Below are 22,490 nucleotides of genomic sequence, written 5' to 3' on the forward strand. Positions count from 1 at the left end.
AGAGTAATAAATATGTACAACCATATATCCATATATCCAGGTGCTGTGGGGAAGGGAAGGAGGTAAGACGGGGGGATGGAGAGGGGGACGAGGGGGAGAGGAAGGAAGGGGAATGATGACAGGGGAAGGGGAGGGCCTGTTCACGCCGGTCGGGACGGGTCTGGTCTCGGGGCGAGGCGGAGGGCGGGAGGGGGGCCCCCCGAACGACCCCTGACCCCGCCGCCTCGCCTCGGCCCCCAGCGCTGTAAGGACCGCCTGAACTCGCTGGCCATCTCGGTGATGAACCAGTGGCCCGGGGTGAAGCTGCGGGTGACGGAGGGCTGGGACGAGGACGGCCACCACTCGGAGGAGTCGCTGCACTACGAGGGCCGCGCCGTGGACATCACCACCTCCGACCGCGACCGCAACAAGTACGGGCTGCTGGCCCGGCTGGCCGTGGAGGCCGGCTTCGACTGGGTCTACTACGAGTCCAAGGCGCACGTGCACTGCTCCGTCAAGTCCGGTGAGCGCCTTCCCCGGGGGCCGGGATCCGGGGGGGGGAGAAGGGGGAGGCCGGCCGGTTGCCCCCCTCGTGACCGCCTGTCCGTCCCTCCCTTACCCGGTAGTGTGATGCCCGGGGGCCTTCCTGGAAGGGGCGGCCCGGACCGTCCGGCCAGCTGGGGCCTCGCACCCTGAGCTCAGCAGCCGGCGGGAGCAGCAGGACGGAGAGCCGTGACGGACGGAGGGAGCCGGGGGCCGCCCGCTGACCCCCTCGGGCCCGAGGGACGGGAGAGAGGAGGCGGCCGGGGTGGGAGGCCCGGGGACGGAGCCCGTTGGGGACCGGATCAATCAGTCGTATTGATTGAGCGCTTACTGTGTGCAGAGCACTGGACGAAGCGCTTGGGAAGTACAAATTGGCAACATCTAGAGACAGTCCCTACCCAACGGTGGGCTCACAGTCTAAAAGGGGGAGAAGGAGAACAAAACCAAACGTACCAACAAAATAAAATAAATAGAATAGATATGTACAAGTAGAATAAATAAATAAATAAATAGAGTAATAAATATGCACAAACATCTATCCATCTATCCAGGTGCTGTGGGGAAGGGAAGGAGGTAAGATGGGGGGGATGGAGAGGAAGGAAGGGAGTCCAGTGCTCCGCACACGGCAGGCGCTCAATAAATCATCATCAATCGTATTTATTGAGCGCTTACTATCATCATCATCATCATCATCATCAATCGTATTTATTGAGCGCTTACTATGTGCAGAGCACTGTACTAAGCGCTTGGGAAGTACAAATTGGCAACATATAGAGACAGTCCCTACCCAACAGTGGGCTCATCATCATCAATCGTATTTATTGAGCGCTTACTGTGTGCAGAGCGCTGGACGAAGCGCTTGGGAAGTCCAAGTCGGCAACATCGAGAGACGGTCCCTACCCGACAGTGGGCTTGCAGTCGAAAAGGGGGAGACGGAGAGCAAAACCAAACGGACCGAGAAAATAAAATAAGTAGAATAGATACCATCATCATCAATCGTATTTATTGAGCGCTTACTGTGTGCAGAGCGCTGGACTAAGCGCTTGGGAAGTACAAGTTGGCAACATCGAGAGACGGTCCCTACCCAACAGTGGGCTCACAGTCTAAAAGGGGGAGACGGAGAGCAAAACCAAACGGACTGAGAAAATAAAATAAGTAGAATAGATATCATCATCATCAATTGTATTTATTGAGCGCTTACTGTGTGCAGAGCACTGGACGAAGCGCTTGGAAAGTCCAAGTTGGCAACATCTAGAGACGGTCCCTACCCGACAGTGGGCTCGCAGTCGAAAAGCGGGAGACGGAGAGCAAAACCAAAGAGACCAAGAAAATAAAATAAATAGAATAGATATGTACAAGTAAAATAAATGAATAAATAAATAGAGAAATAAATATGTACAAACACAGATGGATGGGGGCCTCCGGCCCCGGAAGCCTTTAGGAGTCAGTGTTTGGGGCGTTTTTCCGGGGTGGGCGGCGGGAGAGGGGGTCCCCCCGGCCCTTCTCCGCGGCCGGGGCCCAGAGCCGGGCCCCAAAACGCCGCGTTTGGAGTTAATAAAGTGAATCTTTCCACTGAGCCACGCTGGGTAGGGACTGTCTCTATACGTTAGTATGTTTGGTTTTGTTCTCTGTCTCCCCCTTTTAGACTGTGAGCCCGCTGTTGGGCAGGGACCGTCTCTATATGTTGCCGACTTGGACTTCCCAAGCGCTTAGTCCGGTGCTCTGCACACAGTAAGCGCTCAATAAATACGATTGATGATGATGATGATGATGAATCGTCCCGGATGGCCGCCTCGTCGATCGGAGCCCGAGGGGCCTCAGCTCTGGAGCGCTTTCGTTCATTCAGCGGTATTTATTGAGCGCTTGGACTTCCCAAGCGCTTAGTCCAGTGCTCTGCACACAGTAAGCGCTCAATAAATACGATTGATGATGATGATGCTACAGTGCTCTGCACACAGTAAGCGCTCAATAAATACGATTGATTGATTGATTGATTGATTGCAGAGCACGGGACTGAGTGCTTGGGAAAGTACCGGGCAGAAATAAAGGGAGCCACGGCCTCACGGCAACCCAGCCCCTGGCTGGTCCTCGTGCCTCGCCCCCGGCCCCTAAACTCAGCTCGCCCGCTAACTTTAGACCTCCACATTAATCAATCGTATTTATTGAGCGCTTACTGGGTGCAGAGCACTGGACTAAGCGCTTGGGAAGTCCAAGTTGGCAACATTTTAGACTGTGAGCCCACTGTTGGGTAGGGACTGTCTCTATATGTTGCCAACTTGTGCTTCCCAAGCGCTTAGTACAGTGCTCTGCACCCAGTAAGCGCTCAATAAATACGATTGATGATGATGATGATATAGAGACAGTCCCTACCCAACAGTGGGCTCACAGTCTAAAAGATGTCCCGTGCTGATCCCCAAACTTACCCTTCACCGACCTACGTCCCCCCTGCTCCGCCCCGTCCCCCCCAAAACGGTCTCACACAGCCCCCCGCCTCCCCCTCTGACCTCTCACACTCTCTCCCCCGCTGGAGGACCGACCTCGGTGGAAAGATCCCGGGCTGGGGAGCCCCGAGGACGTGGGTTCAAGTCCCGGCTCCGCCGCTTGACAGCCGGGCGACCTTGGGCGAGCCACTTCACTTCTCTGGGCCTCAGTGACCTCAACTGTAAAATGGGGATGAAGGCTGGGAGCCCCACGGGGTACGACCTGACGACCTCGTGTCTCCCCCAGCGCTTAGAGCGGTGCTCGGCACGTAGTAAGCGCTTAACAAATACCATAATGAGAGTAATAGTAATAACTGACCCTCCCCATAATAATAATAATGATGATGGCATTTATTAAGCGCTTACTATGTACAAAGCATCCTCATCAATCGTATTTATTGAGCGCTGACTATGTGCAAAGCACTGTTCTAAGCGCTGGGGAGGTTACAAAGTGATCAGCCCACGTGGGGCTCACAGTCTTCACCCCCATTTTACAGGTGAGGACACTGAGGGAAAGAGAAGTGAAGTGACTTGCCCAAAGTCACGCAGCTGACAAGGGGCGGAGCCGGGATTGGAACCCATGACCTCTGACTCCATGTCCTTAACTCCGCGGCCTGGCTCCATAAAGACCCCACTCCATCTGTATTAGAATAGAATATTCTATTCTATTTATTTTATTTTGTTAATATGTTTGGTTTTGTTCTCCGTCTCCCCCTTTTAGACTGTGAGCCCACTGTTGGGTAGGGACTGTCTCTAGATGTTGCCAACTTGGACTTCCCAAGCGCTTAGTCCAGTGCTCTGCACATAGTAAGCGCTCAATAAATACGATTGATGATGATGATGATAGTCAGCGCTCAAGAAATACGATTGATGATGATGATGACCCCCCTCCATCCATCCCCTACCGCCCCCACTTTCTGGCCCCTTCCCCAGTGATCATCATCATCATCATCCATCGTATTTATTGAGCGCTTACTGTATGCACAGCACTGTACTAAGCACTTGGGAAGGACAAATTGGCAACATATAGAGGCAGTCCCTGCCCAACAGTGGGCTCACAGTCTAAAAGTGATCCCACCCACCGACCCTCACCCCCTATATGGAGCCCCTTTCGCCCTCTGTCCCATGTATAATCAATCAATCGTATTTATTGAGCGCTTACTGTGTGCAGAGCACTGTACTAAGCGCTTGGGAAGTACGAGTCGGCAACGTATAGAGATGGTCCCTACCCAACAACGGGTGATTCCGTGAGCTTTTCTAGTTCCCCTCCGGCCTCTCCGGCTCAAGGCTAGGGAATGGTGAGGATCTTGGGCAGGACCATGGCAGGAAGAAAGATGGCTATGGAGGGTCTTAGCGGGGGCTTTGCAGGAAATAATAATAATGTTGGCATTTGTTAAGCGCTTACTATGTGCCAAGCACTGTTCTAAGCGCTGGGGGGGATACGAGGTGATCAAGTTGCCCCCCGTGGGGCTCGCAGTCTTCATCCTCCTTCATTCCCCCTTTTAGACTGTGAGCCCACTGTTGGGTAGGGACTGTCTCTAGATGTTGCCAATTTGTCCTTCCCAAGCGCTTAGTACAGTGCTCTGCAGATAGTAAGCGCTCAATAAATACGATTGATGATGATGATGATGATCCTCATTTTACAGGTGAGGTAGCTGAGGCCCAGAGAAGTGAAGTGACCTGCCCGTAGTCACACAGCTGATAAGCGGGATTAGAACCCACGACCTCCGACTCCCAAGCCGGGGCTCTTTCCACCGAGCCACGCGGCTTCTTTTTTTTTTTTTTTTTTTTTAGCATTTGTTAAGCGCTTACTCTGCGCAAAGCACTGTTCTAAGCGCTGGGGAGGATACAGGGTGATTAGGTTGTCCCATGTGGGGCTCACAGTCAATCCCCATTTTACAGATGAGGTAACTGAGGCTCAGAGAAGTGAAGTGACTTGCCCAAGGTCACACAGCAGACATGGGGTGGAGCCGGGATTCGAACCCCTGACCTCTGACTCCAAAGCCCGGGCTCTTTCCACCGAGCCGCGCTGCTTCTTAGGGGGGCAGGGGGCCGAAAGGGGGGATGCTTGAGAGAGAAGGGGTCATCATCATCATCATCAATCGTATTTATTGAGCGCTTACTGTGTGCAGAGCACTGGACTAAGCGCTTGGGAAGTCCAAGTTGGCAACATCTAGAGACGGTCCCTACCCAACAGTGGGCTCACAGGCTAAAAGGGGGAGACGGAGAACAAAACCAAACATAGAGAGCGAGGCCGGGGGACCGTCTCTAGATGTTGCCGATTTGGACTTCCCGAGCGCTTAGTATAGTGCTCTGCACACAGTGAGCGCTCAATAGATACTACTGAATGAATGAATGTCAGAGCTGAGTCTTTCCCCGGGCCCAAGGCGGGATGGCAGGTGGGCAGAAAGGGTCGCTCCCCCAGGGCCGGGACGGAGTCGGGCTGAGGCGGGGGGATCCGCGTACGTAGGAGCGGGGTTCGGCATTGGGATTTGGGGGTCCCTGACACCCCTCCCCGCCCCTCTCCACCCCTTCCATAGGAATAATAATAATAACGGCATTTATGAAGCGCTTACTATGTGCTAAGCGCTCAATAAATACGATTGATGTATTGATTGATTTTACTTGTATATATCTATTCTATTTATTTTATTTTGTTAGTACGTTTGGTTTTGTTCTCCGTCTCCCCCTTTTAGACTGTGAGCCCACTGTTGGGTAGGGACTGTCTCTATACGTTGCCAATTTGGACTTCCCAAGCGCTTAGTACAGTGCTCTGCACATAGTAAGCGCTCAATAAATACGATTGATGATGATGATGATGATGCAAAGCACTGTTCTAAGCACTGGGGAGGATACAAGGTGATCAGGTTGTCCCGCGTGGGGCTCACGGTCTTCATCCCCATTTTCCAGAGGAGGGAACTGAGGCCCAGAGAAGTCAAGTGACCTGCCCACAGTCACACAGCTGGCAAGCGGTGGAGCCGGGATTCGAACCCACGACCTCTGACTCCCAAGCCCGGGCTTTTTCCACTGAGCCACGCTGCTTCCCCAATATGGAGTAGAGTAATGAACATGTACAAACATCTATCCATCTAGTGGGAAAACCCCGGGCTTGGGAGTCAGAGGTCGTGGGTTCTAATCCCGGCTCCGCCACTTGTCTGCTGGGTGGCCTTGGGCAAGTCACGTCACTTCTCCAGGCCTCGGTTTCCACACCTGTAAAAACGGGGATTAAATCCACCCCCTTCCCATCGAAGTGGTGAGCCCCGTTTTGGACGGGGGTCCGTGTCCAAGTGGATAGCAGCGTGGCTCAGTGGGAAAGAGCCCGGGCTTTGGAGTCAGGGGTCACGGGTTCAAATCCCGGCTCTGCCAATTGTCAGCTGTGGGACTTTGGGCAAGTCAGCGGTTGCCGACTTGTACTTCCCAAGCGCTTAGTACAGTGCTCTGCACGGTAAGCGCTCAATAAATACGATTGAATGAATGAATGCTCTGTGAATCAATCGTATTTATTGTATATTTATTTATTTATGTATTTATTTATTTATTGTATATTTATCGTATTTATTTATTTATTTATTTTACTTGTACATATCTATCCTATTTATTTTATTTTGTTAGTATGTTTGGTTTTGTTCTCTGTCTCCCCCTTTTAGACTGTGAGCCCACTGTTGGGCAGGGACTGTCTCTATATGTTGCCAATTTGTACTTCCCAAGCGCTTAGTACAGTGCTCTGCACATAGTAAGCGCTCAATAAATACGATTGATGATGATGATGATGATGATTTATTGAGCGCTTACTGTGTGCAGAGCACTGTACTAAGTGCTTGGGAAGTACAAGTTGGCGACATATAGAGACAGTCCCTACCCAACAGTGGGCTCACAGTCTAAAGGCTCAGTGACCTCATCTGGAAAATGGGGATGAAGACTGTGAGCCCCATTTGGGACAACCTGAACACCTTGTAACCTCCCCAGTGCTTAGAACAGTGCTTCACACATAGTAAGCGCTTAATAAATGCCATTATTATTATTATTATAACTTTGTAGAGCTTTGGAAACAGCGTAGCTCCATGGATGGAGGCCGGGCCCAGGAGCCGGAAGGACCTGGGTTCTCATCCCGGCTCCGCCACTTGTCTTCTGTGTGACCCTGGGCGAGTCACTTCACTTTGCTGGGCCTCAATTCCCTCATCTGTAAAATGGGGATTAAGAGTGTGAGCCCCCTGAGGGACAGGGACTGTGTCCAACCTGATGAATGGTGCTTAGAACAGTTCTTAGCAAAGAGTAGGAGCTCAAAAAGTACTATCATTATTATTATTACTACTAATAATAATTAGATACCTCAGTGCTTGGCACATAGCGCTCAGTTATTGAATATAAGGGCCACCATTATTAAACTATTATTAAATAATAATTATGGTATTTGTTAACACTGTGCCCGGCACTGTTCCTGGACGAGTTTCTTCACTTTGCTGGGCCTCAATTCCCTCATCTGTAAAATGGGGATTAAGAGGGTGAGCCCCCTGAGGGACAGGGACTGTGTCCAACCTGATGAACGGTGCTTAGAACAGTTCTTAGCAAAGAGTAGGCGCTCAACAAGTACTATCATTATTATTATTACTACTAATAATAATTAGATACCTCAGTGCTTGGCATGTAGTCAGCGCTCAGTTATTAAATATAAGTACCGCCATTATTAAACTATTATTTAATAATAATTATGGTATTTGTTAAGGCATGTGCCCGGCACTGTTCCTGGGCGAGTCACTTCACTTTGCTGGGCCTCAATTTCCTCATCTGTAAAATGGGGATTAAGAGTGTGAGCCCCATGAGGGACAGGGACTGTGTCCAACCTGATGAACGGTGCTTAGAACAGTTCTTAGCAAAGAGTAGGAGCTCAACAAGTACTGTCATTATTATTATTACTACTAATAATAATTAGATACCTCAGTGCTTGGCACATAGCGCTCAGTTATTAAATATAAGTACCGTCATTATTAAACTATTATTTAATAATAATTATGGTATTTGTTAAGGCATGTGCCCGGCACTGTTCCTGGGTGAGTCACTTCACTTTGCTGGGCCTCAATTCCCTCATCTGTAAAATGGGGATTAAGAGTGTGAGCCCCCTGAGGGACAGGGACTGTGTCCAACCTGATGAACGGTGCTTAGAACAGTTCTTAGCAAAGAGTAGGAGCTCAACAAGTACTATCATTATTATTATTACTAATAATAATAATTAGATACCTCAGTGCTTGGAACAGTGCTTGGCACATAGTGCTCAGTTTTAAAATATAAGTACCGCCATTATTAAATTATTATTTAATAATAATTATGGTATTTGTTAAGGCATGTGTCTGGCACGTTCCTGGGTGAGTCACTTCACTTTGCTGGGCCTCAATTCCCTCATCTGTAAAATGGGGATTAAGAGTGTGAGCCCCCGTGAGGGACAGGGACTGTGTCCAACCTGATGAACGGTGCTTAGAACAGTTCTTAGCAAAGAGTAGGAGCTCAAAAAGTACTATCATTATTATTATTACTACTAATAATAATTAGATACCTCAGTGCTTGGAACAGTGCTTGGCACATAGTGCTCAGTTATTAAATATAAGTACCGTCATTATTAAACTATTATTTAATAATAATTATGGTATTTGTTAAGGCATGTGCCCGGCACCGTTCCTGGGTGAGTCACTTCACTTTGCTGGGCCTCAATTCCCTCATCTGTAAAATGGGTATTAAGAGTGTGAGCCCCATGAGGGACAGGGACTGTGTCCAACCTGATGAACGGTGCTTAGAACAGTTCTTAGCAAAGAGTAGGAGCTCAACAAGTACTATCATTATTATTATTACTAATAATAATAATTAGATACCTCAGTGCTTGGAACAGTGCTTGGCACATAGTGCTCAGTTTTAAAATATAAGTACCGCCATTATTAAATTATTATTTAATAATAATTATGGTATTTGTTAAGGCATGTGTCTGGCACGTTCCTGGGTGAGTCACTTCACTTTGCTGGGCCTCAATTCCCTCATCTGTAAAATGGGGATTAAGAGTGTGAGCCCCGTGAGGGACAGGGACTGTGTCCAACCTGATGAACGGTGCTTAGAACAGTTCTTAGCAAAGAGTAGGAGCTCAAAAAGTACTATCATTATTATTATTACTACTAATAATAATTAGATACCTCAGTGCTTGGAACAGTGCTTGGCACATAGTGCTCAGTTATTAAATATAAGTACCGTCATTATTAAACTATTATTTAATAATAATTATGGTATTTGTTAAGGCATGTGCCCGGCACCGTTCCTGGGTGAGTCACTTCACTTTGCTGGGCCTCAATTCCCTCATCTGTAAAATGGGGATTAAGAGTGTGAGCCCCATGAGGGACAGGGACTGTGTCCAACCTGATGAACGGTGCTTAGAACAGTTCTTAGCAAAGAGTAGGAGCTCAAAAAGTACTATCATTATTACTACTAATAATAATTATATACCTCAGTGCTTGGCACATAACACTCAGTTATTAAATATAAGTACCACCATTATTAAATTATTATTTAATAATAATTATGGTATTTGTTAAGGCATGTGCCCGGCATGTTCCTGGGCGAGTCACTTCACTTTGCTGGGCCTCAGTTCCCTCATCTGTAAAATGGGGATTAAGAGTGTGAGCCCCCTGAGGGACAGGGACTGTGTCCAACCTGATGAACGGTGCTTAGAACAGTTCTTAGCAAAGAATAGGAGCTCAACAAGTACTATCGTTATTATTATTACTCCTAATAATAATTAGATACCTCAGTGCCTGGCATATAGTCAGTGCTCAGTTATTAAATATAAGTACCATCATTATTAAATTATTATTTAATAATAATTATGGTATTTGTTAAGGCATGTGCCCGGCATGTTCCTGGGCGAGTCACTTCACTTTGCTGGGCCTCAGTTCCCTCATCTGTAAAATGGGGATTAAGAGTGTGAGCCCCCTGAGGGACAGGGACTGTGTCCAACCTGATGAACGGTGCTTAGAACAGTTCTTAGCAAAGAATAGGAGCTCAACAAGTACTATCGTTATTATTATTACTAATAATAATAATTAGATACCTCAGTGCTTGGCACATCATCATCAATTGTATTTATTGAGCGCTTACTGTGTGCAGAGCACTGTACTAAGCGCTTGGGAAGTACAAATTGGCAACATCTAGAGACAGTCCCTACCCAACAGTGGGCTCACATAGTCAGAGCTCAGTTATTAAATATAAGTACCGTCATCATTAAACTATTATTTAATAATAATTATGGTATTTGTTAAGGCATGTGCCCGGCACTGTTCCTGGGCGAGTCACTTCACTTTGTTGGGCCTCAATTCCCTCATCTGTAAAATGGGGATGAAGACTGTGAGCCCCCCATGGGACAACCTGATCACCTTGTAACCTCCCCAGCGCTTAGCACGGTGCTTTGCACATAGTAAGCGCTTAATAAATGCCATCATTATTACTTGTTAAGTGCTTATGATGTGCCAAGCACTGTGGTAAGCACTGAGGTAGATACAAGTTAATCAGGTTGGACAGAGTCCCTGTCCCACATGGGGCTCACACTCCCATCCCCCTTTTAGACTGTGAGCCCACTGTTGGGTAGGGACTGTCTCTATATGTTGCCAATTTGTACTTCCCAAGCGCTTAGTACAGTGCTCTGCCCATAGTGAGCGCTCAATAAATACGATTGATGATGCTGATGATTTTTTACAGATGAGGGAACTGAGGCCCAGAGAAGCAAAGTGACGCTCCCGAGGTCACCCAGCGGGCAACTGGCCGAGCCGGGAAGAAAGTCAAGGACCTTCTAACTCAATCAATCAATCCATCAATCGTATTTATTGAGCGCTTACTATGTGCAGAGCACTGGACTAAGCGCTTGGGAAGTACAAACTGGCAACATCTAGAGCCGGTCCCTACCCAACAGTGGGCTCACAGTCTAAAAGGGGGAGACGGAGAACAAAACCAAACAAACTAACAAAATAAAATAAATAGGATAGATATGGACAAGTAAAATAAATAAATAAATAAATAGAGTAATAAATATGTACAAATATATATACATATATATATATATATATAACTCCCAGCCCCGGGCTCTCTCCACTAGGCCACACTGCTCCAGCGCTTAGAGCAGCGCTTGGCACAGAGTCGTCGTCATCATCGTCGTCACTAATAATAACATTAATAGTAATTGGGGCCTTTGTTAAGCGCTATGTGTGGGACACTGTGCCAAACGCTGGGGTGGATACAAGCAGATCGGGTTGGACACAGTCCCTGTCAATCAATCAATCAATCAATCAATCGTATTTATTGAGCGCTTACTATGTGCAGAGCACTGTACTAAGCGCTTGGGAAGTACAAATTGGCAACACATAGAGACAGTCCCTACCCAACAGTGGGCTCACAGTCTAAAAGGGGGAGACAGAGAACAGAACCAAACATACCAACAAAATAAAATAAATAGGATAGAAATGTACAAGTAAAATAAATAAATAAATAAATAGAGGGGATTGCAGCCTCCATCCCCGTTCGATTTTGTACTTCCCAAGCGCTTAGTACAGTGCTCCGCACTCAGGAAGCGCTCAATAAATACGACGGAATGGATGAATTTTCCCGACGACGTCACCGAGGCCCAGGGAAGCCAAGGGACCTGCCCAAGGTCGCCCATTCCGATTAGAGGAGCAGCACGGCCAGGCGGGTAGAGCCTCATCGCGGCTCTGCCCACTTGTCTGCCGAGTGACCTTGGCCAAGTCACGTCACTCCCCTGGGCCTCACGTGCAAAATGGGGATGGAGACTGTGAGCCCCACAGGGGACGGGGACCGCGTTCAATCCGACCTGCCCCTTGTCTGCCCCTCCTCGGCATAATAATAATAATAATAATAATAATAATGATGATGGCATTTTTTTTAAATGGCATTTATTAAGCGCTTATTATGTGCCAAGCACTGTTCTAAGCGCCGGGGAGGTTACAAGGTGATCAGGTTGTCCCGCGTGGGGCTCACAGTTTTAATCCCCATTTTCCAGATGAGGGAACCGAGGCCCAGAGAAGTGAAGTGACTTGCCCAAAGTCACACAGCTGACAAGCGGCGGAGCCGGGATTTGAACCCGTTACCTCTGACTCCAGAGCCCGGGCTCTGTCCACAGAGCCATGCTGCTTCTCATTTGTTAAGCGGGGCTCACAGTTTTAATCCCCATTTTACAGATGAGGGAACTGAGGCCCGGAGAATCAATCAATCAATCAATCGTATTTATTGAGCGCTTACTGTGTGCAGAGCACTGGACTAAGCGCTTGGGAAGTACAAGTTGGCAACACATAGAGACGGCCCCTACCCAACAGTGGGCTCACAGTCTAAAAGAAGAAACGTGAAGAGGTGAAGAGAAGTGAAGTGACTTGCTCACGGTTTTAATCCCCATTTTACAGATGAGGGAACTGAGGCCCAGAGAAGTGAAGTGACTTGCCCAAAGTCACACAGCTGACAAGCGGCGGAGCCGGGATTTGAACCCGTTACCTCTGACTCCAAAGCCTGGGCTCTGTCCACCGAGCCACGCTGCTTCTCATTTGTTAAGCGCTTACTATGTGCCAAGCACTGTTCTAAGCGCCGGGGACGATACAAGCTGATCAGGTTGTCCCACGTGGGGCTCCCAGTCTTCATCCCCATTTTACAGATGAGGGAACTGAGGCCCAGAGAAGTGAAGTGACTGGCCCAAGGTCACACAACTGACGATTGGCGGAGCCGGGATTTGAACCCGTGACCTCTGACTCCCAAGCCCAGGATCTTTCCACTGAGCCACGCTGCACTTGTCTGCTGTGAGACCTTGGGCCAGTCCCTTCACTTCTCTGGGCCTCAGTGACCTCATCTGGAAAATGGGGATGGAGACTGGGAGCCCCATGGGGGACGGGGATCGCGTCCAACCCGACCTGCCCCTTGTCTGCCCCTCCTCGGCATAATAATAATAATAATAATAATAATGATGATGGCATTTTTTTTAAATGGCATTTATTAAGCGCTTATTATGTGCCAAGCACTGTTCTAAGCGCTGAGGAGGTTACAAGGCAATCAGGTTGTCCCACGTGGGGCTCACAGTTTTAATCCCCATTTTCCAGATGAGGGAACTGAGGCCCAGAGAAGTGAAGTGACTTGCCCCAAGTCACACAGCTGACAAGCGGCGGAGCCGGGATTTGAACCCGTTACCTCTGACTCCAAAGCCCGGGCTCTGTCCACAGAGCCATGCTGCTTCTCATTTGTTAAGCGGGGCTCACAGTTTTAATCCCCATTTTACAGATGAGGGAACTGAGGCCTGGAGAATCAATCAATCAATCGTATTTATTGAGCGCTTACTGTGTGCAGAGCACTGGACTAAGCGCTTGGGAAGTACAAGTTGGCAACACATGCAGTCCCTACCCAACAGTGGGCTCACAGTCTAAAAGAAGAGATGTGAAGACGTGAAGAGAAGTGAAGGGACTTGCCCAAAGTCACACAGCTGACAAGCGGCGGAGCTGGGATTTGAACCCGTTACCTCTGACTCCAAAGCCTGGGCTCTGTCCACCAAGCCACGGCGCTTCTCATTTGTTAAGCGCTTACTATGTGCCAAGCACTGTTCTAAGCGCTGGGGAGGATACAAGGTGATCAGGTTGTCCCACATGGGGCTCACAGTCTTCATCCCCATTTTACAGATGAGGGAACTGAGGCATAGAGAAGTGAGGTGACTGGCCCAAGGTCACAGAGCTAATGATTGGCGGAGCCGGGATTTGAACCCGTGACCTCTGATCCCAAGCCCGGGATCTTTCCAGTGCAAGATGGGGTTGGAGACTGTGAGCCCCACAGGGGACGGGGACCGCGTCCAACCCGACCTGCCCCTTGTCTGTCCCTCCTCGGCATAATAATAATAATAATAATAATAATGATGATGATGGCATTTTTTTTTAAATGGCATTTATTAAACGCTTATTATGTGCCAAGCACTGTTCTAAGCGTTGGGGAGGTTACGAGGTGATCAGGTTGTCCCGCGTGGGGGCTCACAGTTTTAATCCCCATTTTCCAGATGAGGGAACCGAGGCCCAGAGAAGTGAAGTGACTTGCCCAAAGTCACACAGCTGACAAGCGGCGGAGCCGGGATTTGAACCCGTTACCTCTGACTCCAGAGCCCGGGCTCTGTCCACAGAGCCACGCTGCTTCTCATTTGTTAAGCGGGGCTCACAGTTTTAATCCCCATTTTACAGATGAGGGAACTGAGGCCCGGAGAATCAATCAATCGTATTTATTGAGCGCTTACTGTGTGCAGAGCACTGGACTAAGCGCTTGGGAAGTACAAGTTGGCAACACATAGAGACAGTCCCTACCCAACAGTGGGCTCACAGTCTAAAAGAAGAGACGTGAAGACGTGAAGAGAAGTGACTTGCTCACAGTTTTAATCCCCATTTTCCAGATGAGGGAACTGAGGCCCAGAGAAGTGAAGTGACTTGCCCAAAGTCACACAGCTGACAAGCGGCGGAGCCGGGATTTGAATCCGTTACCTCTGACTCCAAAGCCCGGGCTCTGTCCACAGAGCCATGCTGCTTCTCATTTGTTAAGCGGGGCTCACAGTTTTAATCCCCATTTTACAGATTTTAATCCCCATTTTAATCCCCATTTTACAGATGAGGGAACTGAGGCCCGGAGAATCAATCAATCAATCAATCGTATTTATTCAGCGCTAGAGACGGTCTAGAGACATCTAGAGACGGTCCCTACCCAACAGTGGGCTCACAGTCTAGAAGTGGGATTCATTCATTCATTCATTCATTCAATTGTATTTATTAAGCGCTTACTGTGTGCAGAGCACTGGACTAAGCGCTTGGGAAGTACAAGTTGGCAACACATAGAGACAGTCCCTACCCAACAGTGGGCTCACAGTCTAAAAGAAGAGACGTGAAGACGTGAAGAGAAGTGACTTGCTCACAGTTTTAATCCCCATTTTACAGATGAGGGAACTGAGGCACTGAGAAGTGAAGTGACTTGCCCAAAGTCACACAGCTGACAAGCGGCGGAGCCGGGATTTGAACCCGTTACCTCTGACTCCAAAGCCCGGGCTCTGTCCGCCCAGCCACGCTGCTTCTCATTTGTTAAGTGCTTACTATGTGCAAAGCACTGCTCTAAGCGCCGGGGACGATACAAGGTGATCAGGTTGTCCCATGTGGGGCTCACAGTCTTCATCCCCATTTTACAGATGAGGGAACTGAGGCATAGAGAAGTGAAGTGACTGGCCCAAGGTCACAGAGCTAACGATTGGCGGAGCCAGGATTTGAACCCGTGACCTCTGACTCCCAAGCCCGGGATCTTTCCAGTGCAAAATGGGGATGGAGACTGTGAGCCCCACAGGGGACGGGGACCGCGTCCAACCCGACCTACCCCTTGTCTGCCCCTCCTCCGCATAATAATAATAATAATAATAATAATAATAATGATGATGATGGCATTTGTTAAGCGCTTACTATGTGCCAAGCACTGTTCTAAGCACCAGGGACGCTACAAGGTGATCAGGTTGTCCCACGGGGGGCTCACAGTCTTCATCCCCATTTTCCAGGTGAGGTCACCGAGGCCCAGAGAATCAATCAGTCAATCAGTCGTATTTATTATCATCAATCGTATTTATTGAGCGCTTACTGTGTGCAGAGCACTGTACTAAGCGCCTGGGAAGTACAAGTCGGCAACATATAGAAACGGTCCCTACCCAACAGTGGGCTCACAGTCTAAAAGGGGGAGACAGGGGACAAAACCAAACATACTAACGTATAGAGACAGTCCCTACCCAGCGTGGCTCAGTGGAAAGAGCCCAGGCTTTGGAGTCAGAGGTCATGGGTTCGAATCCCGGCTCCGCCACTTGTCAGCTGTGGGAGCTTGGGCCAGCCACTTCACTTCTCTGTGCCTCAGTTCCCTCATCTGTAAAATGGGATTAAGACTGTGAGCCCCACGTGGGACAACCTGATCACCTTGTATCCCCCCAGCGCTTAGAACAGTGCTTTGCACATAGTAAGCACTTAATAAATGCCATTATTATTATTATTATTATTACCCAACAGTGGGCTCACATCATCATCATCATCAATTGTATTTATTGAGCGCTTACTATGTGCAGAGCACTGTACTAAGCGCTTGGGAAGGACAAGTTGGCAACATATAGAGACGGTCCCTACCCAACAGTGGGCTCACAGGCTAGAAGGGGGAAACAGAGAACAAAACCAAACATACTAACAAAATACAATAAATAGAATAGATATGTACAAGTAAAATAAATAAATCAATAGAGTAATAAATATGTACAAACATATATCCATCTATACAGGTGCTGTGGGGAAGGGAAGGAGGTAAGATGGGGGGGATACTAATACTACTAATAATAATAATAATGGTGTTTATTAAGCGCTTACTATGTGCAAAGCACTGTTCTAAGCGCTGGGGAGGTTCCAAGGTGATCAGGTTGTCCCACAGGGGGCTCACAGTCTTAATCCCCATTTTCCAGATGAGGGAACTGAGGCACAGAGAAGTTAACTGACTTGCCCAATAAATAGAGTAATAAATCTGTACAAACATATATACCTATAAACAGGTGCTGTGGGGAAGGGAAGGAGGTAAGATGGGGGGATAATAATAATAATAATAATGGCATTTATTAAGCGCTTACTATGTGCAAAGCCCTGTTCTAAGCACTGGGGGGGTTACAAGGTGATCAGGTTGTCCCACAGGGGGCTCACAGTCTTCATCCCCATTTTTCAGATGAGGGAACTGAGGCCCAGAGAAGTTAAGTGACTTGCCCTTGTAACCTCCCCAGCGCCTAGAACAGTGCTTTGTACATAGTAAGCGCTTAATAAATGCCATTATTATTATTATTATTATTATTGCCCACAGTCACACAGCTGGCAAGTGGCGGAGCCGGGATTTGAACCCACGACCTCTGACTCCCAAGCCCGGGCTTTTTCCACTGAGCCACGCTGCTTCCCCAATATAGAGTAGAGTAATGAACATGTACAAACATCTATCCATCTATACAGGTGCTGTGGGGAAGGGAAGGAGGTAAGATGGGGGGGATGATAATAATAATAGTAATAAAAATGGCATTTATTAAGCGCTTACTATGTGCAAAGCACTGTTCTAAGCGCTGGGGAGGTTCCAAGGTGATCAGGTTGTCCCACAGGGGGCTCACAGTCTTCATCCCCATTTTCCAGAGGAGGGAACTGAGGCCCAGAGAAGTTAAGTGACTTGCCCAATAAATAGAGTAATAAATCTGTACAAACATATATACCTATAAACAGGTGCTGTGGGGAAGGGAAGGAGGTAAGATGGGGGGGATAATAACAATAATAATAATAATAATGGCATTTATTAAGCGCTTACTATGTGCAAAGCACTGTTCTAAGCGCTGGGGTGGTTACAAGGTGATCGGGTTGTCCCGCGTGGGGCTCACAGTCTTAGTCCCCATTTTCCAGATGAGGGAACTGAGGCCCAGAGAAGTTAAGTGACTTGCCCTTGTAACCTCCCCAGCGCTTAGAACAGTGCTTTGCACATAGTAAGCGCTTAATAAATGCCATTATTATTATTATTATTATTATTATTATTGCCCACAGTCACATAGCTGGCAAGTGGTGGAGTCAGGATTCGAACCCATAACCTCTGGCTCCCAAGCCCGGGCTTTTTCCACTGAGCCACACTGCTTCCCCAATATAGAGTGATAAGAGTAATGAACATGTACAAACATATCATCATCATCATCAATCGTATTTATTGAGCACTTACTATGTGTAGAGCACTGTACTAAGCGCTTGGGAAGTACAAACTGGCAACATGTCATCATCATCAATCATATTTATTGAGCGCTTACTATGTGCAGAGCACTGTACTAAGCGCTTGGGAAGTACAAATTGGCAACATACAGAGACAGTCCCTACCCAACGGTGGGCTCACAGTCTAAAAGGGGGAGACAGAGAACAAAACCAAACATACTAACAAGATAAAATAAATAGAATAGATATGTACAAGTAGAATAAATAAATAATGTAATAAATCTGTACAAACATCTATCCATCTATCCAGGTGCTGTGGGGAAGGGAAGGAAGTAAGATGGGGGGATGGAGAGGAAGGAAGGGAGTCCAGTGCTCCGCACACGGAAGGCGCTCAATAAATCATCATCAATCGTATTTATTGAGCGCTTACTATGTGCAGAGCACTGTACTAAGCGCTTGGGAAGTACAAGTTGGCAACATATAGAGACAGTCCCTACCCAACAGCGGGCTCACAGTCTAAAATGGGGAGACAGAGAACAAAACCAAACATACTAACAAAATAAAATAAATAGAATAGATAGGTACAAGTAGAATAAATAGAGTAATAAATATGTACAAACATATATACATATTTATACATATATACATATATATACACATACATGCAGAGCACTGTACTAAGCGCTTGGGAAGTCGAAGTTGGCAACATATAGAGACGGTCCCGACCCAGCAGTGGGCTCACAGTCTAAAAGGGGGAGACAGAGAACAAAACAAAGCACTGTTCTAAGCGCTGGGGAGGTTACAAGGTGATGAGGTTGTCCCACAGGGGGCTCACAATCTTCATCCCCATTTTACAGATGAGGGAACTGAGGCCCAGAGAAGTCAAGTGACTTGCCCACAGTCACACAGCTGGCAAGTGGCGGAGCCGGGATTTGAACCCACGACCTCTGACTCCCAAGCCCGTGCTTTTTCCACTGAGCCACGCTGCTTTCTCAATATAGAGTAATGAACATTTACAAACATCTATTCATCTATACAGGTGCTGTGGGGAAGGGAAGGAGGTAAGGCGGGGGGGATGGAGAGGAAGGAAGGGAGTCCAGTGCTGCACACACGGCAGGCGCCCAATAAATTCATTCATTCATTCATTCAATTGTATTTATTGAGCGCTTACTGCGTGCAGAGCACTGTACTAAGCGCTTGGGAAGTCCAAGTCGGCAACATCTAGAGACGGTCCCTACCCGACAGCGGGCTCACAGTCTAGAAGGGGGAGGCGGACGACGAAACAAGACATATTAACAAAATAGAATAAATAGAATAAATATGTACAAATGAAATAAATAGAGTAATAAATACGTAATTATGTATTTATAGGGATGAAATGGGGATGAAGACTGGGAGGTCCCCGGAGGGACAACCTCTTCTCCTTGTAACCTCCCCAGCGCTTAAAACGGTGCTTTGCACATAGAAAGCGCTTAATAAATGTTATCATTATCAGCGCTTAGAACAGTGCTTTGCAATGCGCCCGATTGACGGACTGACCAAAACGTGCCGGTCTCAGCTCCGCAACATCGCCCAGATCTGCCCTTTCCTCTCCATCCCAACCGCTCCCCTGCTCGTTCAAGCTCTCACCCTATCCCGTCTGGACTACTGCATCGGCCTTCTCTCCGATCTCCCATCCTCGTGTCTCTCCCCACTTCAGTCCATACTTCACGCCGCTGCCCGGATTATCTTTGTCCAGAAACGCTCTGGGCATGTCACTCCCCTCCTCAAAAATCTCCAGTGGCTCCCAATCAATCTGCGCATCAGGCAGACACTCCTCACCCTGGGCTTCCAGGCTGTCCATCCATCCATCCCCTGGCCCCCTCCTACCTCTCCTCCCTTCTCTCCTTCTCCAGCCCAGCCCGCACCCTCCGCTCCTCCGCCGCTGATCTCCTCACCGTCCCTCGCTCTCGCCTGTCCCGCCATCGACCCCCGGCCCCCGTCCTCCCCCGGGCCCGGAATGCCCCCAATCCCTCTGCCCGTCCGCCAAGCTCGCTCTCTTCCTCCCTTCAAGGCCCTGCTGAGAGCTCACCTCCTCCAGGATGCCTTCCCAGACTGAGCCCCTTCCTTCCTCTCCCCCTCGTCCCCCTCTCCATCCCCCCCACCTTACCTCCTTCCCTTCCCCACAGCACCTGTGTATATGTTTGTACATATTTTTTACTCTATTTATTTGTCCATATCTATTCTATTTATTTTATTTTGTTAGTACGTTTGGTTTTGTTCTCCGTCTCCCCCTTTTAGCCTGTGAGCCCGCTGTTGGGTCGGGACTGTCTCTAGATGTTGCCAATTTGGACTTCCCAAGCGCTTAGTCCAGTGCCCTGCACATAGTAAGCGCTCAATAAATACGATTGATGATGATGATGATGATTTTATTTGTCCATATCTATTCTACTTATTTTATTTTGTTAGTACGTTTGGTCTTGTTCTCCGTCTCCCCCTTTAAGACTCTGAGCCCACTGTTGGGTAGGGACCGTCTCTAGATGTTGCCAACTTGGACTTCCCAAGCGCTTAGTCCAGGGCTCTGCGCGTAGTAAGCGCTCAATAAATACGATTGATGATGAGGATGACGATGCCTGACCGCCCCTATCGCTGTGCTTGTCGTTGCCAGAGCACTCGGCGGCGGCCAAGACGGGCGGCTGCTTCCCGGCGGGGGCGCGGGCGCGGCTGGAGAGCGGCGCGCCGGTGGCCCTGTCGTCCCTGCGGCCCGGCGACCGGGTGCTGGCCATGGGCGAGGACGGGCGGCCCACCTTCAGCGACGTCCTGCTGTTCCTGGACCGCGAGCCCGCGGCGGCCCGGGCCTTCCTCGTCATCGAGACCCTCGACCCGCCCCGCCGCCTGGCCCTGACGCCCGCCCACCTGCTCTTCGCCGCCGACAACCGCACGGCGCCGGCCTCCCGCTTCCGCGCCACCTTCGCCAGCCGGGTGCGGCCCGGCCAGTACGTGCTGGTGGCCGGCGGGCCGGGGCTGCGGCCGGCGCGGGTGGCCGCCGTGGGCGCCCGCCGGGCCCGGGGGGCCTACGCTCCCCTCACGAGCCACGGCACCCTGGTCGTCGACGACGTGGTGGCCTCGTGCTTCGCCGCCGTGGCCGAGCAGGGCCTGGCCCAGCTGGCCTTCTGGCCCCTGCGTTTGTACCACAGCCTGAGCGGGGTCCGGCCGGGGGGCGCGGAGGGGACCGGGGTGCACTGGTACCCGAGGCTGCTCTACCGCCTGGGCCTCCTGCTGCTGGACGAGGACAGTTTCCACCCATTGGGGGTGGCCGACAACATGGCGGCCTGAGCCGTCGAGGCCCGTCGAGGCCTTCTTCTTGGAGGCCGGGCCCGCGCCCGGACTGCGCACGCGCGGGGAGGGCCGCGCGCCAGCGACCCCTGGCGGCCGCACCCCGCGGGGGCGGGAGGGCGCGCCCGGACTGCGCACGCGCAGGGCGGGGACGGGAGGGCGCGCCCGCTCTGCGCACGCGCAGGGCGGGCCCCGCGCCAGCGACCCCTGGCGGCCGGCACCCCGGGGGCAAGGGAGCCGGTCCCGTGCCCAGACTGCGCATGCGCAGGGCGGGAGCCGGCGCCAGCGACCCCCTGGCGGCCGGCACCCCGGGGGCAAGGGAGCCGGTCCCGTGCCCGGACTGCGCACGCGCAGGCAAGCCCCGCGCCAGCGACCCCTGGCGGCCGGCACCCCTGGGGCAAGGGAGCCGGTCCCGTGCCCAGACTGCGCATGCGCAGGGCGGAGCCGGCGCCAGCGACCCCTGGCGGCCGGCACCCCCGGGGGGCAAGGGAGCCGGTCCCGTGCCCGGACTGCGCCACGCGCAGGGTAAGCCCCGCGCCAGCGACCCCTGGCGGCCGGCACCCCGGGGGCAAGGGAGCCGGTCCCGTGCCCGGACTGCGCATGCGCAGGGCGGAGCCGGCGCCAGCGACCCCTAGCGGCCGGCACCTCGGGGGCACGGGAGCCGGTCTCGTGCTCGCACCTGCGCGTGCGCAGGGCGAACCCCCGCGCCAGCGACCCCTAGCGACCGGCACCCCCGGGGGGACGGGAGACGGTCATCCAACATCATCATCATCAATCGTATTTATTGAGCGCTTACTATGTGCAGAGCACTGTACTAAGCGCTTGGGAAGTACCAAATTGGCAACATATAGAGACAGTCCCTACCCAACAGTGGGGTCCCGTGCTCGCACTGCGCATGCGCAGGGCGGGCCCCGCGCCAGCGACCCCCTAGCGGCCGGGCACCTCGGGGGCACGGGAGCCGGTCTCGTTGCTCGCACTGCGCATGCGCAGGGCGGGCCCGGCGCCAGCGACCCCTGGCGGCACCCCGGTGGGATCGGGACGGGAGGGCGCGGGAGGGGACCGGTCCCCGCGCCATTCCTCCCCCTTTCCCCACCCCCAAAACGCCTCCGGGACCCCCCCGATGCCGCCGCCTCCGGGACCGGGAGGCCCCCGGCCCTCGAAATGCCGGTCGATGCTGCTACAGTCCCCCGACGGCGGGGGGCGATGGGGGGCGTGATCCCCGCACGGATGCGCGGCTTCGGCTGCCGAGGGGCTGGGCCCCACCCCGGGGCGACGATTTGCCATTGGCGGATCGGAAAGGTGGGGCTCCCGCCGCCAGCCAATGGGGGCGCGGATATCGACACCTGCACGCCGGCCCCGGAGCGGCGCTTGCCATTGGCGGGATCGGGGGGGCGGGGCT

General features: G+C 50.9%; 1 protein-coding gene across 1 annotated transcript in view; it reads left to right on the top strand.

The window, feature by feature from the left end:
• The window catches only part of IHH (Indian hedgehog signaling molecule), a 98,482-nt gene extending 77,307 nt beyond the window's left edge, over positions 1-21,175 (top strand). The window contains exons 4-5 of the mRNA XM_038754110.1: positions 241-502; positions 20,424-21,175. Coding sequence (XP_038610038.1) covers positions 241-502; positions 20,424-21,091 — 930 coding nt within the window. The 3' untranslated portion in view covers positions 21,092-21,175. The remainder of the gene's footprint in view (positions 1-240; positions 503-20,423) is intronic.
• Positions 21,176-22,490: the final 1,315 nt, after the last annotated feature.

Source organism: Tachyglossus aculeatus, chromosome 1, assembly GCF_015852505.1.
Source record: "Tachyglossus aculeatus isolate mTacAcu1 chromosome 1, mTacAcu1.pri, whole genome shotgun sequence".
Lineage (NCBI taxonomy): Eukaryota > Metazoa > Chordata > Mammalia > Monotremata > Tachyglossidae > Tachyglossus > Tachyglossus aculeatus.